Source organism: Corythoichthys intestinalis, chromosome 6, assembly GCF_030265065.1.
Source record: "Corythoichthys intestinalis isolate RoL2023-P3 chromosome 6, ASM3026506v1, whole genome shotgun sequence".
In the NCBI taxonomy this organism is placed as follows: Eukaryota; Metazoa; Chordata; class Actinopteri; order Syngnathiformes; family Syngnathidae; genus Corythoichthys; species Corythoichthys intestinalis.
The window spans coordinates 14,826,098-14,841,668 of record NC_080400.1 but is presented as its reverse complement, the minus strand read 5'-3'; the positions used below and the strand labels follow the sequence as shown (position 1 = coordinate 14,841,668).

The following is a 15,571-nucleotide window of genomic DNA, read 5'->3' as shown; positions in this document are numbered from 1 at the left end:
ATTAATGGTAAGAAATACCCATCATTGATTAGCAACAGCGTAACGATGTTATTAAAAATAATTCAGACTAACACAAACCCTTGTACCTTGAAAGTGTTGAAATTACATAAGATGCACACATTACTTGTACTGTATTTTTAGTTTTAAACTTATTGTATGGCTCTCACTGATTTACGTTTTTAAAAAATGTGGTGTTCATGGCTCTCTCAGCCAAAAAGATTCTCGACTCCTATCCTAGTGGCTGCCTTCACAAAAACAGTTTGCATTTGTAGCACCATCCAAATTGCAAGCAGACAGCTGTATCACTCTCAGCTACTGATCTCCTCATAAGAAGCCATTCAACCTTCATAATGTTTTTTTACCTCAAGAAAATAAGGGGTCGGTGTGAAAATGTCATGACTCAGTATCTAAGAAAACACTACGCTTGAAAAAAGAGGTGCTTGGTTGCACCTCAGCCTCTACAGAGCCCAGTTTGTTGGTGTAAAGTGGGCGTGGTTGGGTGAGGGATGTGTCAAACAGAAAGGTAAGATGATGCTTATAGTAGGGTTGTTCCGATCATGTTTTTTGCTCCCGATCCGATCCCGATCGTTTTAGTTTGAGTATCTGCCGATCCCGATATTTCCTGATCCGATTGCTGTTTTTTGCTCCCGATTCAATTCCAATCATTCCCGATAATTTTTCCCGATCATATACATTTTGGCAATGCATTAAGAAAAAAAATGAATAAAACTCGGACGAATATATGCATTCAACAAACAGTACATAAGTACTGTATTTGTTTATTATGACAATAAATCCTCAAGATGACATTTAAATTATTAACATTCTTTCTGTGAGAGGGATCCACGGATAGAAAGACTCATAATTCTTAAAGGATAAATGTGACTTAGTATATTGTGACTAAATTTTGCCACCTAGTGTATTTGTTGAGCTTTCAGTAAATGATACTGTAGCCATTTAACTCTTCTGCCCAAATGCATGATGGGAAGTGCAACCATGACTGTGCGTAGTGGCACCAATTGATTTATATCTTTTCTGCGTTGGGAAATAACATAAGGTGTTAAGAAAAAGAACAAATACTACCTTTCTTCCCAACATTGCTTCCCGCGATATTTCTAATCATAGGGAGAGGGATTGTAAGGCTTTAGCCAATTAAAAAAAGGCTCCAAAGGCTGCCAAAATTCACTCTACTCATTTTACGCTGCCTTTTAGCTCTAAATATAGGTAAAACGACAATGCGTGAGTGGGTCGTTCAGCGCATGCGTTAAATATTTTAATGTGATACATTTTAAAAAACATGAATTATCACCGTTAACGGGATAAATTTGATAACCCTACCTTAAGCCTAAACTAAAGACTCTGGATGAGTGTAACATATTATGTCTGTAACGTTAAATACAATTAGAAAACGATTTAATTAAAAAATATATATATATTTAAAAAAAGGCATGTCCGATATTTTTTTGCTGATTCCGATACTTTGAAAATGACGTGATCGGAGTAGATCGGAGCTAGAGATGTCCCGATCCTAACTTATAGCTGTAATATACTGTACAGGTGTTAAAATACCAGGTGCGAGCGGTGGGGGGGCTGTTGCTACTCATCGCACCCGTGGCCCTGTTCACATTTGTTCCGCCACTGGTGCTTTTGGGCGGGCTTAAGTTTACAGGAAAACACGCCACTGTCTGCGGAGATAACAATCCTGAAAAACTTGAACAGCCAGCAATCAGGTTCGACAAATAGGATTCAATTCTGTGAACAAAGACGATTCTGTAGACATTATGCCCATGGAAATTTCTAGTTTGCCTCCCATAAATGCAACATTTAAATGTTGTTTTAGCTCAACTAACAAAGGAAAGATTTGTATCTTTTCAGCCTGTTTGCATATGACTGACTGACTGAGCTTTTTATAGCAAACAAAACTTGATTAAGAAAAAGGATCAGAGCAAGTTACATTTTTTAGCTTTATTGTGCCACAGATATTCAAAGAGACCCTCGTTTCAATACTTTGTCAATCCTCCAAAAGAGGTAATTGCAGTTTTCTGCATAGGTCCATGTTCAGTTTACCACAATTTCTGTAAGACTACAAACGGCCCTGGGGTAACACAAGTTTCAATACAAATTTCATATGAAAAATATAGCGATTCCTTGAAATTGAAAATTCAACTGCAAATAGGGCGCACACACGGAGATGAACAGTGTTATCGTCTTATACGAATTTCCCGCTTTAACCCTTAAAGCAACACTAGATAACTAAGAGGTAGTGTTTTGCCTGAAGGAAGACTGCGTTTCCCATGAGGATGAGAGCACACCCGCACAGTGTCGTAAAATCCTGATCTCTCTGTCACCTGCAGATGGTTTAAACAACATTTCTGTGTCCAACGGCTGTGTGAAGGATAAGGAGTAATAAGGTAAAATCCTGTTGTGGCCAAACAATAGCATATAACGGTTAGCAACCTGCCTAAGTGCTTTCCTTCAAACCATTTTCTAGTGCTTTTTAAAGTGTGTTTTGGGTCATTGGCCTGCTAGAAGACCAATGACCTCTGAGGGAGACCCAGCTTTCTCACACTGGGCACTACATTATGCCTCAAAATTTGTTGGTAGTCTTAGGACTTCATAATGCCATGCACACGGTCAAGCAGTCCAGTGCCAGAGGAAGCAAAGCAACCTCAAAACATCAGGGAACCTTCGCCATGTTTTTTTCCCCCTGTAAACTGTTTCCCCAAAAAGCTCTACTTTTGTCTCATCTAACCAGAGAACATCCTTCCAAACCATTTTTTTTTTTTTTTTTTTCATATTACAAAAGGAAAAAAATGATTTGAATGAATGATTTACTCCATCTGTTTTGTACTGTATTTCTTATTTTAATGTAATGAGACAAAAAAATGTTTAATACACAGTTGTATCAGAAGACAATGAAAAATAGAATAAAAATTTCAAATCTATGATTTTAGGAGACTTTTTTTTATTCAAAACTGAAGAAAATAGCTCAAACAAATAGTGCAAACATTCTTGCTTTAAAAGGTACATTCTCTGTCTCTCTCTCTCTCTTTTTTTTTTTTTAAATAGATTGGGCCATTCTCAACCGAGGTAGATTTAAAAAAAAAAAAAAAAAGCTACCATAAATATGTTATAGTATGTTACATTTATATTACTCTCATTACTTAGTTGCATTCTCATCAAAATCAAATGAATTAGCAATTCTTTTCTCAAATACAAGAAAATAAATGTACTCAAATGTACTGTACTGACATTAGTACGTACTTTTATTATTTACAATTGAAAAATTCTGTGAGAATACTAAGTAAAAAATTTTCACAGGGGGAAGGAGCGCAAAATTTTTTTTGGGTTAAATATGACAAGACATTCTTTCATTCATTTTCTGACTTGATTAGGTAAATATTTATGCTCTGAGTATGTAAATAGGTGTGTAACATTAAACAACGGAGCCCTACCCGGGCCAGTTCATAGCTCAATGGCGACCATCCCGCGCCATGTACGATAGTATATGATTTATGTATCTTAGCGGTAATGTCAAGTTTTCCCCTACAAAACGACAACCGGTTGGACGGGTTAAAGCCGCGACTCCAGGGACTTGTGCAGTCTTGCTATCCCTCTTTTGATTTGCTCGTAGCTCATAAACATAACTATGTTCCACGAGCCCAAGCGCAAGAAGGAGGCCAGGAATCTAAAAAAAATGAGGAAAATATAAAATGAGATATGCACTTTTAGTCTTTGTTTTTCATACAACACAAAAGTACCCTTTATAGAAGGCTGTGGGTCCTTCTTTGAACAGCATAGTGAAAGCGCAATTAATGGCGCCGCTATACTGTCCAGGTAGGGAGTTCATGTAGCGCGTTTTGATCACGTCCACCGGAGACGCCACCACGGTGGTGCAGAAGCCGGCGGCGAAGGCAGCCGTGAAGTGGCAGGGCATGTCATCTAAAGTGGCAGGGTTAGGAAGATAGGCGTTAGGAATATGTAGTGGTGATCTTTCATCGTGCGCGAGATTCTACTTGCCAGTCATCAGCCCGGAACGCAGGATACGCTCCTTGATGATGTCATAGGTGACCATCTCGCAGCAATTCACGATGGCGTTTCGAGTGATGTTTGGCAGACAACCTGGGGATTTCACTTTACATTACTATACATTAATCATAATGGAGATAGAAAGTTTCATCCTGATTTAGATTTTTTTTCAGAATTGCTCAACCCACTGATGCACTTTAGAGATGAAAGAAAATAAGGGAGAATAAGATGGAGAGACAACCAAATAAAGCAATGTATTACTAATACATAGGTTAAGTTGAATACAGACATTTATTCTGGAAGTTTTGCAAATGTTTCTTGAGTAGTTTTTTTCTTTCTTTTTTTTTTTAATAAAGGTTTGAATTGAATGGTGTATAACCTGAAGCAATATGAAAACATGAAAGTTAGTATACAGTGGTATGAAAAAGTATCTGAACCTCTAGTAATTTCTCACATTTTTTTTTATTTTATGGAATTTTATTGTCATCATCATCAGTATCATTGACAATTACAAAATGTGATATGATTTGCCCGAAGAAACCGAAGAAGACGACAAAGGTGGACGAGATGAAGCATATGCTTCCCGTTCCCGCTTCAGTTTCCCGTCCCCCATACAACTAAAGAGGCACATTCAGGCATGGAACATACAATTTCTGCATAAAATCATCATAAAATCTTATGCTTATCTTTTTCAAAATCACACAGATGGAAAAACAGTGTCTGCTTTAACAAAAAAATCACCCATACATTTATAGGTTTTCATATTTGAATGAAGATAATATTCAAACAATAACAGAAGAGGAAAAAAACAAGTACCGGTAAGTAGAAATGTCCCGATCGATCGGGATCACGTCATTTTCAAAGTATCGGAATCGGCAAAAAAATATCGGCCATGCCTTTTTTTAATATATATATACATTTTTTAATTAAATCGTTTTCTAATTGTATTAACGTTACAAACATAATATGTTACACTCATCCAAAGTCTTTGGTTTAGGCTATCAAATTTATCCCGATTTTTAAAAAAAATGTATCACGTTAAAATATTTGACGCAATTAATGTATGCGCTGCACGACCCACCCACGCATTGTCGCGCTCAATCTGTAATGGCGCCGTTTTACCTATATAGAGAGATGAAAGGCAGCGTAAAATGAGTAGAGTGAATTTTGGCAGCCTTTGGAGCCTTTTTTTAATTGGCTAAAGCCTTACAGTCCCTCTCCCTACGATTAGGAATATCATGGGAAGCAATGTGGCGAAGCAAGGTAGCAATTGATCTTTTTCTTAACACCTTACTTAACACCTTATGTTATATCCCAACGCCGAGAAGATCTATCAATTGTTAGCACTACGCACAGTCATGGTTCCACTTCCCATCATGAATTTGAGCATGGCTACAGTATCATTTACTGAAAGCTCAACAAATACACTAGATGGCAATATTTGGTCACAATATACAACGTCACAAGTCTTTCTATCCGTGGATCCCTCTCACATGATGGGAAAAATTATCGGGAATGATTGGAATTGAATCGGGAGCAAAAAAAAGAAATCTGATCGGGAAATATCGGGATCGGCAGATACTCAAACTAAAACGATCGGGATCGGATCAAAAAAACATGATCGGAAAAACCCTACCAGTAAGTTAACCCTCTCCCAAAGGAGACTTAAAGAGCAATTGAAACCAATTTTATTTAAGTCATGTGTGTGCCCAATCACTGATGAGTGGTTTAAAGCTGCCCTGCCCACTATAAAACACACACCTGGTAAGAATTATCTTGATGAGAAGCATTGTCTGATGTGCATCATGGCTAGGTCAAAAGAGCTCTCTGAAGACCTGCGATTAAAGATTGTTGATTTGTATAAAGCTGAAAAAGGACACAAAACCATCCAAGTCTGGATGTTCATTAATCGACAGTCAGAGAAGTTGTCTACAAATGGAGAGAATTTGGCACTGTTGCTTCTCTCCCTAGGAGTGGACGTACACAAAAGATGATGCCAAGAGTTAAGCGGAGAATACTCAGAGAGGTAAAAAAGAACCCTAGAGTGTCTGCTAAAGACTTACAGAAATCACTGGCAGTCCAATATCTATGTGCACACATCAACTATATGTAAAACTATGGTTAAGATTGGTGTTCATGGCAGTATTCCATGGAGGAAGCCACAGTTGTCTAAAAACATTGTTGCTCGTTTAATGTTCACAAAAAGGCACTTGGAACTCCACAGAAGTTGATGAAACCAAAGTTGGATTGTTTGGGAGCAACACACAACTTCATGTGCGGAGGAAAAATGGAACAGTTCACCAACATCAACACCTCATCCCCACAGTGAAGCATGGTGGAGGGAGCATCATGATTTGGGGCTGTTTGCTCTATCAGGGCCTGGACATCTTGCAATCATCAGTGGAAGAATGAATTCAAATGTTTATCAGGACGTTTTGCATGAAAACCCGAGGCTGTCTGTCAGACAGTTGAAGCTAAAAAGAGGATGGATGCTGCAGACAATGATCCAAAACATAGAAGTAAATAACCTTCAGAATGGTTTCAGAAGAACAAAATACACGTTCTGAACTGGCCAAGTCAAAGTTCGGGCTTGAACCCCATTCAGATGCTGTGGCATGACCTAAAGACAGCAAATCATGCCAGACATCCCAAGAATCTGACTGAAATATATCAGTTTTGGAAAGAAGAATGGGCCAAGATTAGTCCTGATCGATGTGTCAGACTGATCTGCAGCTACAGAAAGCGTCTGGTTGAAGTTATTGCTGCCAAAGGGGGGGGGGGGGGGGGGGGGGGCACAAAATATTAAATGTGATGGTTCACTTACTTATTTGATTTTGACAAAGATCAGATCACATTTGATGGTGATTTAATGCAGAAATGTTAGTAATTCCAAAAGGTTCAGATACTTTTTCATACCACTATAAGAGAATATTTATTTTTGCATTGATCATTTAGCCTATCAATTAATTCGGTTCATATTTGTCAGAAATGTAGCCCTGACCCCCGCTCACCCAATCTTTTTGGTCTGATTAATGTCCTGTGTACATGCAGGTTACGTTGTTGTATCGTCCCTCACAATGTTGACGCCTTTGCTTTAATCACATACTTATCTGAATTTTATACCCTCAAACAACCGGCCTAAAAATTTTCTAGTAGACGACCAGACGACCAAAAACAACACTAAATTTCAGGTTAAGGCCAATATTCTGATGTTTTTAGACATTCAGAATTATCCGTCATGCACAACTGTGTAGACTTTTAATCAATCTTCCGCATTTTAGCGAATACCGGCAAACTCGTAACTTTTTGTTTGTCTTGTTGTAAATTTCACTACTAGTCACATTATAAATTTATACGCGAGACCTTTCCAAAGTCCTCGGATCCCTTCGTCCCTGGCTATGGTCTTGTAGGCTTCCATGGTGCCGGTGTACCTGGTTGCCGCGCTGCCTTGCGGCATACGGACCTGCGCCTGGAAGCGGATTTTGACCACATCGGTGGGCTGGGCCACCGCCACCGCCATGGCCCCCGTGGTGCAGCCTGCCAGCAATCGAACCACAATGCTGGCATCTACAGGAAGAATTTACATTAAAGTCATCTTTTTTTAAATTGAGAATTACAAAACTTTGACAATATTGACTGTTTAGTTCTTTTTTTAATATTATTTTAGTTAAAAATATACAAACTATTTTGTTCTTCGTTTTCTTTATTTTATACATACTTCCAAATCAATCAATAAATTATTTACTGGGATCCCCAATTTGTACAAAAATGTACCAAAAAAAAGATACTTAATTGTAAGAGGCTCAATTTTTAGGTCAACAATGTCTAAATGATGAAATAATTGTCAATAATGACATTTTTAAGGCATTTAAAGGTTTGCTACATTGACTGCCATTGAAGACAATGGACGTTTGATCCACTTCAACTGGGAGAGCCTGGCCAATAAATAATCGCTGAGAGACTTCCCAGTGGAAATGAACCGGGCATCTATTGCCGTCAATGACATCCAATGAGTTAAACGTGCAAAATAGTTAGCGCTGTGTTCGAATTAATTTTTAGGGTAATAATGTCAAAGGTCAAAGCTTATACAGGTCACAAAATAAATTACACAATAACTCAAGAATGCATGAAGGAATGCATTAAGGAATGCTTAAACTTGCAAGGTATGTTTTGTAACATGAAGAGGTGATTCCATTTTGGGGTGATGAGGTCAAAGGTCAGAAAATGAATTTTGCAATACGTAACTCAAGAATAAAGAGATTATTAACAAACTTCAAATAAGCAGGACGTTTTTTTTGTTTTTTTTTTATATGAAAGAGGTGATTAGATTTTAAGGCCAAAGGTCAAAGCTCACAGAGGTAAAAAAAAATTGCGCTAACTCAAGAATTAATGTATTATCATGAAACTACAGTGGTACCTCTACAAAGTTAATTCGTTCCAGCACCTTGTTTGTAAGTCGAAAATGTCGTATGTCAAGCAGGATTTTCCCATAAGGATACATTATTATTGCATTAATTCATTCCACAGCCTGAAAACCTACACTAAATCCTTAATAAATACTGGTGGTACCATTACAAATGGCAACTACACATAGCAAAACAAATAAATTATAAATAAAAATCGGAATAATAATTCCGGTAATAAGGCAACGAATTCGGCGGGTGTGTTTTGTATGCTGTACCTGAACACACCGCGAGGCTGACGTGACAGTGAGATAGGTGCGGTAGAGATTTTACTTTCTCTTTTAATGTTTTCTTGTTGATGTCAACTGCGGTGGACAGTAGGCATGTTGTTTTGCACAACTTCTAAAATGAATGATTAAAAACCTGCCAAAGATGGCGATTTCTTTGGCGATGGTACAACAATAATAATTGTCACCTTAACTTATAAAGACTGGCGAACGGAGGTCGGAGGAGGACTATTGAGATTGCAGACATTCTACGGCCGTATTGTCGAGCCAGTTCAAAGACGCGCACAACACGCTAATATTTTTCTATCATTCCCATCTTCATTTCAATGGTAAGCGTTATCTTTTTCCCTTTTTTACCACGCCTGAACTAACCTTCTCGGAACCCATGTTGATTTCGCTCACAAGAAAACCATGCGTCAAGCCTGCGTCCGTCATGCAGAAAACCAAAGAAAATGCGGCGCTGTCATAAATCGTCGTACATCGAGCATGTCGTCGGATGTAGAAACAAATGGCGAGTCAAATTTTACGTCAGATGTCGAAAAGATCGTGTGTCGAGGTACCAATGTGTAAAGTTTGTAATACAGTGTATCACAAAAGTGAGTACACCCCTTAGTAAATACGAACATCCCTAAATGTCCAAATTGAGTACTGCTTGTCATTTTCCCTCCAAAATGTCATGTGACTCGTTACAGGAATGCTGTCAGCATTGCTGCAGAGATTGAAGAGGTGGGGGATCAGCCTGTTAGTGGTCAGACTATACGCCGTACTCTACATGAAATTGGTGTGCATGGCTGTCACCCCAGGAGGAAGCCTCTTCTGAAGACGGTACACAAGAAAGCCGGCAAACAGTTTGCTGAAAACATGTCAATAAAGCACATTGATTACTGGAACCATGTCCTATGGTCTGATAAGACGAAGATTAATTTGTTTGGTTCCGATGGCCTCAAGCATACAGTGGGGCAAAAAAGTATTTAGTCAGCCACCAATTGTGCCAGTTCTCCCACTTAAAAAGATGACAGAGGCCTTAAATTTTCTTCATAGGTATACCTCAACGATGAGAGACAGAATGAGAAAAAAACATCCACAAAATCACTTTGTCTGATTTTTAAAGAATTTATTTGCAAATTATGGTGGAAAAGAAGTATTTGGTCACTTACAAACAAGCAAGATTTCTGGCTCTTACAGAGCTGTAACTTCTTTAAGAGGCTCCTCTGTCCTTCACTACCTGTATTAATGGCACGTGTTTGAACTCATTCTCAGTACAAAAGACAACTGTTCACAACCTCAAACAGTCACACTCCAAACTCCACTATGGCCAAGACCAAAGAGCTGTCAAAGGACATACCAGAAATAAAATTCTAGACCTGAATCTTGATGGAAAGATTTCATCTGCAATAGGTAAGCAATTTGGTGTGAAGAAATCAACTGTGGGAGCAATTATTAGAAAATGGAAAACATGCAAGACCACTGATCATCTGCCTTGATCTGGCGCTCCCCACAAAATGTCACTCTATGGCAGTGGTCTCCAAACTATTCCACAGAGGGCCACAGGATTTCATTCCAACAAAACAAGATGACACCTTTGCACCAATCTGGTGTCTTACAAGTGTAATCCGTTGATTGCAGTCAGGTGCTGCTTGTTTTCGTAGAAACTTCATTGGTTAAACTGTTGTTTTCGTAGAAACTTCATTGGTTAAACTGTTGGTACTCGATCGGTTGGAACAAAAACCAGGACTCACAGCGGCCCTTGAGGACCGGTTTGGAGACCCCTGCCCTGTGGGGTCAAAATGATCCCAAGAGCAGTGAGCAAAAATCACAGAATCACACAGAGGGAGCTCATGAATTACCTGGGGAGAGCTGGGACCAAAGTAATAAAGGCTACCGTAATTTCTGGACTATTGAGCGCCACTGATTACAAGCCTCACCCAGTATATTTTTAAAGGAAAAACCATTTTGTACATACATAAGCCTCTCCTTCCTATAAGCCGCGTGTGCCCACTTAGTAACAAGAGACATTGACAAAGAAATATACGGTTTTCAAATTTTAATAACACACCTTAACTTTTCGTTCCAAACAGCGCCCGCAAACACGGCAGTTATATAGCAGCGGCACGGAAGTTACATAACATCAGCATGGCGGTGCAGCACTAATTGTGCTGGTTAATAAAAACATAAAAGTCTTTGTTAGCAATCTTCATCTTCCTCCTGTGCATTCAAACCATGGAAGTCTTCACCCTCAGTGTCGGATATGAAGACGCTCAGATGCATTTCGGCACAGACCTACTCAGTCTCCTTCGCTGTCGCCTTCAATGTCTCCCATAATGAGGCAAATTCATTCCTAGTCCGTGCTGTCCTCGGCACGCAGCAGAATGGCCCCTTCAAAACCTGTTGGTGATGGCGGACTCTTTCACAGCGCTTCACGTTACCAGGCTCCCCTGGCAAACCTGTGCAAAAGCTGCTCTTTGCATGCGGCGAGTCTTGGCAAACGATCTCTCGCCGCTCATCATCAAAGCTTCCCATACAATTCGGATGGCCAATTAAATTTCTTCAAGCATTTTCCATGATGCAGGTATGCCAATTCTACTCATGCACAAAGGCGGATGCACAACGCACAAAGTTAAACTACTGGTAATAGTGCAAACTAGCGTCTTCCTCCACACATATATTCCACGTGTCTCACTCCCACATTCCATGCTCGAGTGCCCCTGGCGGCCGTCAGAAAAATACACAAATTGGCCACATCATTGCACACGCCGCAGGACCCAAAATGAGGAAAAAAAAAGTAGCGGCTTGTAGTCCGGAAATTACAGTACTATCAATACAACACTCCGCCACCAGGAACTCACATCCTGCAGTGCCAGATGTGTCCCCCTGCTTAAGCCAGTGCACGTCCAGGGGCCCATCTGAAGATTGCTAAACAACATTTGGATGATCCAGAAGAGGACTGAGAGAATGTCATATCGTCAGATGAAACAAAAAATTGAACTTTTTGGTAGAAACACAACTTCTTGTGTTTGAAGGTGGAAGAATGCTGAATTGTATCCATACCCACTGTGAAGCATGGGGGTGGAAACATCATGCTTTACCACATTTTTTCTGCAAAGGGACCAGGACACCTGATTCATGTAAAGGAAAGGATAAATGGGGCCATGTATTGTGAGATTTTGAGTGAAAACCTCCTTCCATCAGCAAGGGCACTGAAGATGAAACGTGGCTGAGTCTTTCAGCATGACAATTATTCCAAACATATTGCCCGGGAAACAAAGAGTGGCTTCGTAAGAAGCATTTCAAAGTCCTGGAGTGGCCTAGCGGGTCTCCAGAGCTCAACCATATATGAAATCCTTGGGGGGAGTTGATAGTACATGTTGCCCAACGACAGCCCCAAAACATCACTGCTTTCGAGGAAATCTGCATGGACGAATGGACCAAAACAACTGCAACAGTGTGTGAAAAGCTTTGAAGACCTACAGAAAACGTTTTGACCTCTGTCATTATCAATTAAGGGAATATAACAAAGTATTGAGATGAACTTTTGTTCTTGACCAAATACTTATTTTCCATCGTAATTTGCAAATAAATTCTTTAAAAATCAGACAGTGATTTTCTGGATTTTTTTTCTCATTCTGTCATCGTTGAGGTACACCTATGAAGAAAATTACAGGCCTCTGTCATCTTTTTAAGTGGGAGAACTGGCACAATTGGTGGCTGACTAAAAACTTCTTTGTCCCACTGTATGTGGCGGCGACCAGGTGAGGAGTACAGAGACTCCTGTAACGAGTCACGACATTTCGGAAGGAAAATGACAAGCAGTACTCAATTTGGACATTTAGGGATGTACAGTGCCTTGCAAAAGTATTCGGCCCCCTTGAACCTTGCAACCTTTCGCCACATTTCAGGCTTCAAACATAAAGATATCAAATTTTAATTTTTTGTCAAGAATCAACAACAAGTGGGACACAATCGTGAAGTGGAACAACATTTATTGGATAATTTAAACTTTTTTAACAAATAAAAAACTGAAAAGTGGGGCGTGCAATATTATTCGGCCCCCTTGCGTTAATACTTTGTAGCACCACCTTTTGCTCCAATTACAGCTGCAAGTCGCATGGGGTATGTTTCTATCAATTTTGCACATCGAGAGACTGACATTCTTGCCCATTCTTCCTTGCAAAACAGCTCGAGCTCAGTGAGGTTGGATGGAGAGTGTTTGTGAACAGCAGTCTTCAGCTCTTTCCACAGATTCTCGATTGGATTCAGGTCTGGACTTTGACTTGGCCATTCTAACACCTGGATACGTTTATTTTTGAACCATTCCATTGTAGATTTGGCTTTATGTTTTGGATCATTGTCCTGTTGGAAGATAAATCTCCGTCCCAGTCTCAGGTCTTGTGCAGATACCAACAGGTTTTCTTCCAGAATGTTCCTGTATTTGGCTGCATCCATCTTCCCGTCAATTTTAACCATCTTCCCTGTCCCTGCTGAAGAAAAACAGGCCCAAACCATGATGCTGCCACCACCATGTTTGACAGTGGGGATGGTGTGTTCAGGGTGATGAGCTGTGTTGCTTTTACGCCAAACATATCGTTTTGCACTGTGGCCAAAAAGTTCAATTTTGGTTTCATCTGACCAGAGCACCTTCTTCCACATGTTTGGTGTGTCTCCCAGGTGGCTTGTGGCAAACTTTAAACGAGACTTTTTATGGATATCTTTGAGAAATGGCTTTCTTCTTGCCACTCTTCCATAAAGGCCAGATTTGTGCAGTGTACGACTGATTGTTGTCCTATGGACAGACTCTCCCACCTCAGCTGTAGATCTCTGCAGTTCATCCAGAGTGATCATGGGCCTCTTGGCTGCATCTCTGATCAGTTTTCTCCTTGTTTGAGAAGAAAGTTTGGAAGGACGGCCGGGTCTTGGTAGATTTGCAGTGGTCTGATGCTCCTTCCATTTCAATATGATGGCTTGCACAGTGCTCCTTGAGATGTTTAAAGCTTGGGAAATCTTTTTGTATCCAAATCCAGCTTTAAACTTCTCCACAACAGTACCTCGGACCTGCCTGGTGTGTTCCTTGGTTTTCATAATGCTCTCTGCACTTTAAACAGAACCCTGAGACTATCACAGAGCAGGTGCATTTATACAGAGACTTGATTACACATAGGTGGATTCTATTTATCATCATTGGTCATTTAGGACAACATTGGATCATTCAGAGATCCTCACTGAACTTCTGGGGTGAGTTTGCTGCACTGAAAGTAAAGGGGCCGAATAATATTGCACGCCCCACTTTTCAGTTTTTTATTTGTTAACAAAGTTTAAATTATCCAATAAATGTTGTTCCACTTCACGATTGTGTCCCACTTGTTGTTGATTCTTGACAAAAAAAAATTAAATTTCATATCTTTATGTTTGAAGCCTGAAATGTGGCGAAAGGTTGCAAGATTCAAGGGGGCCGAATACTTTTGCAAGGCACTGTAAGTAGTTGCGGTGTACTTTTGTTGCCAGGGGTTTAGATATTAATGGCTATATTTTGAGTTATTTTGAGGGGAAAATACATTAACTCTATTATATAAGCAGGACAGACTACTTTTCATTGTGTCAAATTGTCATTTTTTCAGTGTTGCCCCATGAAAAGATATACTTAAATATCTGCAGAAACGCGAGGGGTGTACTCACTTTTGTGATACACTGTATGAAACGGAAGAGGTGATTACATTTTGGGAGGTCAGAAAAAGAATTTCGTGATAACTTGTTTTATGCTTATAAGGAATACCTACTCTACAAAATATGGCGATGCTTTGAATTTGGCTTCTTAGGTGGGACGTGTGCTCTCATAGCGCTCCTCTCTCTAGTCTACCACGTGTTTTCCCCTAAAATCACATTAATTAAGTTATCAAGTTGAAGGCTGAAAATGGGGAGCAGGAAAAATGAATGGCCGCTTTGGTTAGTACGCCCTTGGTGTGTAAGGTCTTGAGTTTCAACACGAAACATTAATTAGGTGTGTGTGGGGAGGGCGCTCCGGTCAAACTGGTCTCACTGGCAACAGGTATAGTTTTACTCGTCTTACCGACAACCTAAAACAATTTAATGACACAGAAGAAAAAGCCTGCAGCAAAACCACGTGGAATGTATCGATTGAGTGAGCACAAGTCAGGACGTTTCCTATTACTGGTGGCACTCACTCTCTGAGCCGCTGCTGTAGAAGTGCTTCATGGTGTCATACAGGCCAACCCGCACTGATGCAAAGCTCATCTGTCTGTGCAGGCCGGCGATCAGTCCGTTGTAAAGTCCCCTAGCCCCCTCAGAGTTTACGATGGTGAAGATGGTACCAAACACACCTTGGTATGTGGCCCTCTGACCTCTCACCAAGGGTTTGGCTTCGCCTTGTATCTAGAACAAATGAATGCAGTGACCCATCTATCGAGCTGAGGATCTCCCATTTCTGCTCACCTGCAGCCTGACTTTAGCCGTGTCCAACGGGAAGGTGACCAGGTCCGCCACACATCCGGCCGCCCCGGCCGAGAAGATTTTGACAAGCACCGACGGCTGCAAATCAGCAGATCTTCCTCCGTCAGCCATCGTCAAAACAAAAATGTTTGGCTGAGGATCAACAAAAACAACTACGCACCTCTGGGAGTTGCATTATAGTGACTTCAAATGTCTGTTAGGAGGAAATATTACAGCTGAGCGCTGGTGTCGCGCCTCTAGCCGTACGAGAGCTGCAAATTGTCATGCCGCTATTGAAAAAGAAAAGAAAAAGACTGGCAACCGGTTGCTCAGTCTGTTGTGCGTGCACGCTCGTGAAAACGTCAAGCGAACACGCCCGCCGCAAAGCCACGTCACCAGTGCAAGTATTTG

General features: G+C 40.3%; 1 protein-coding gene across 2 annotated transcripts; it reads right to left on the bottom strand.

The window, feature by feature from the left end:
* Positions 1-3,104: 3,104 nt before the first annotated feature.
* LOC130917479 (dicarboxylate carrier SLC25A8-like) lies at positions 3,105-15,314 on the bottom strand. Of its 2 annotated transcripts, XM_057838926.1 has the most exons (6): positions 15,164-15,314; positions 14,896-15,103; positions 7,393-7,596; positions 4,021-4,122; positions 3,762-3,942; positions 3,105-3,688 (listed from the first exon to the last, which is right to left on the bottom strand). In XM_057838926.1, exons 1-6 carry the CDS (start codon positions 15,290-15,292, stop codon positions 3,574-3,576), a joined length of 939 nt encoding a protein of 312 aa, XP_057694909.1. In that variant the 5' UTR covers positions 15,293-15,314; the 3' UTR covers positions 3,105-3,573. The 2 variants fall into 2 exon arrangements, with proteins under 2 accessions (XP_057694909.1, XP_057694910.1); XM_057838927.1 differs by lacking the exon at positions 7,393-7,596.
* Between the last annotated feature and the right edge of the window lie 257 nt (positions 15,315-15,571).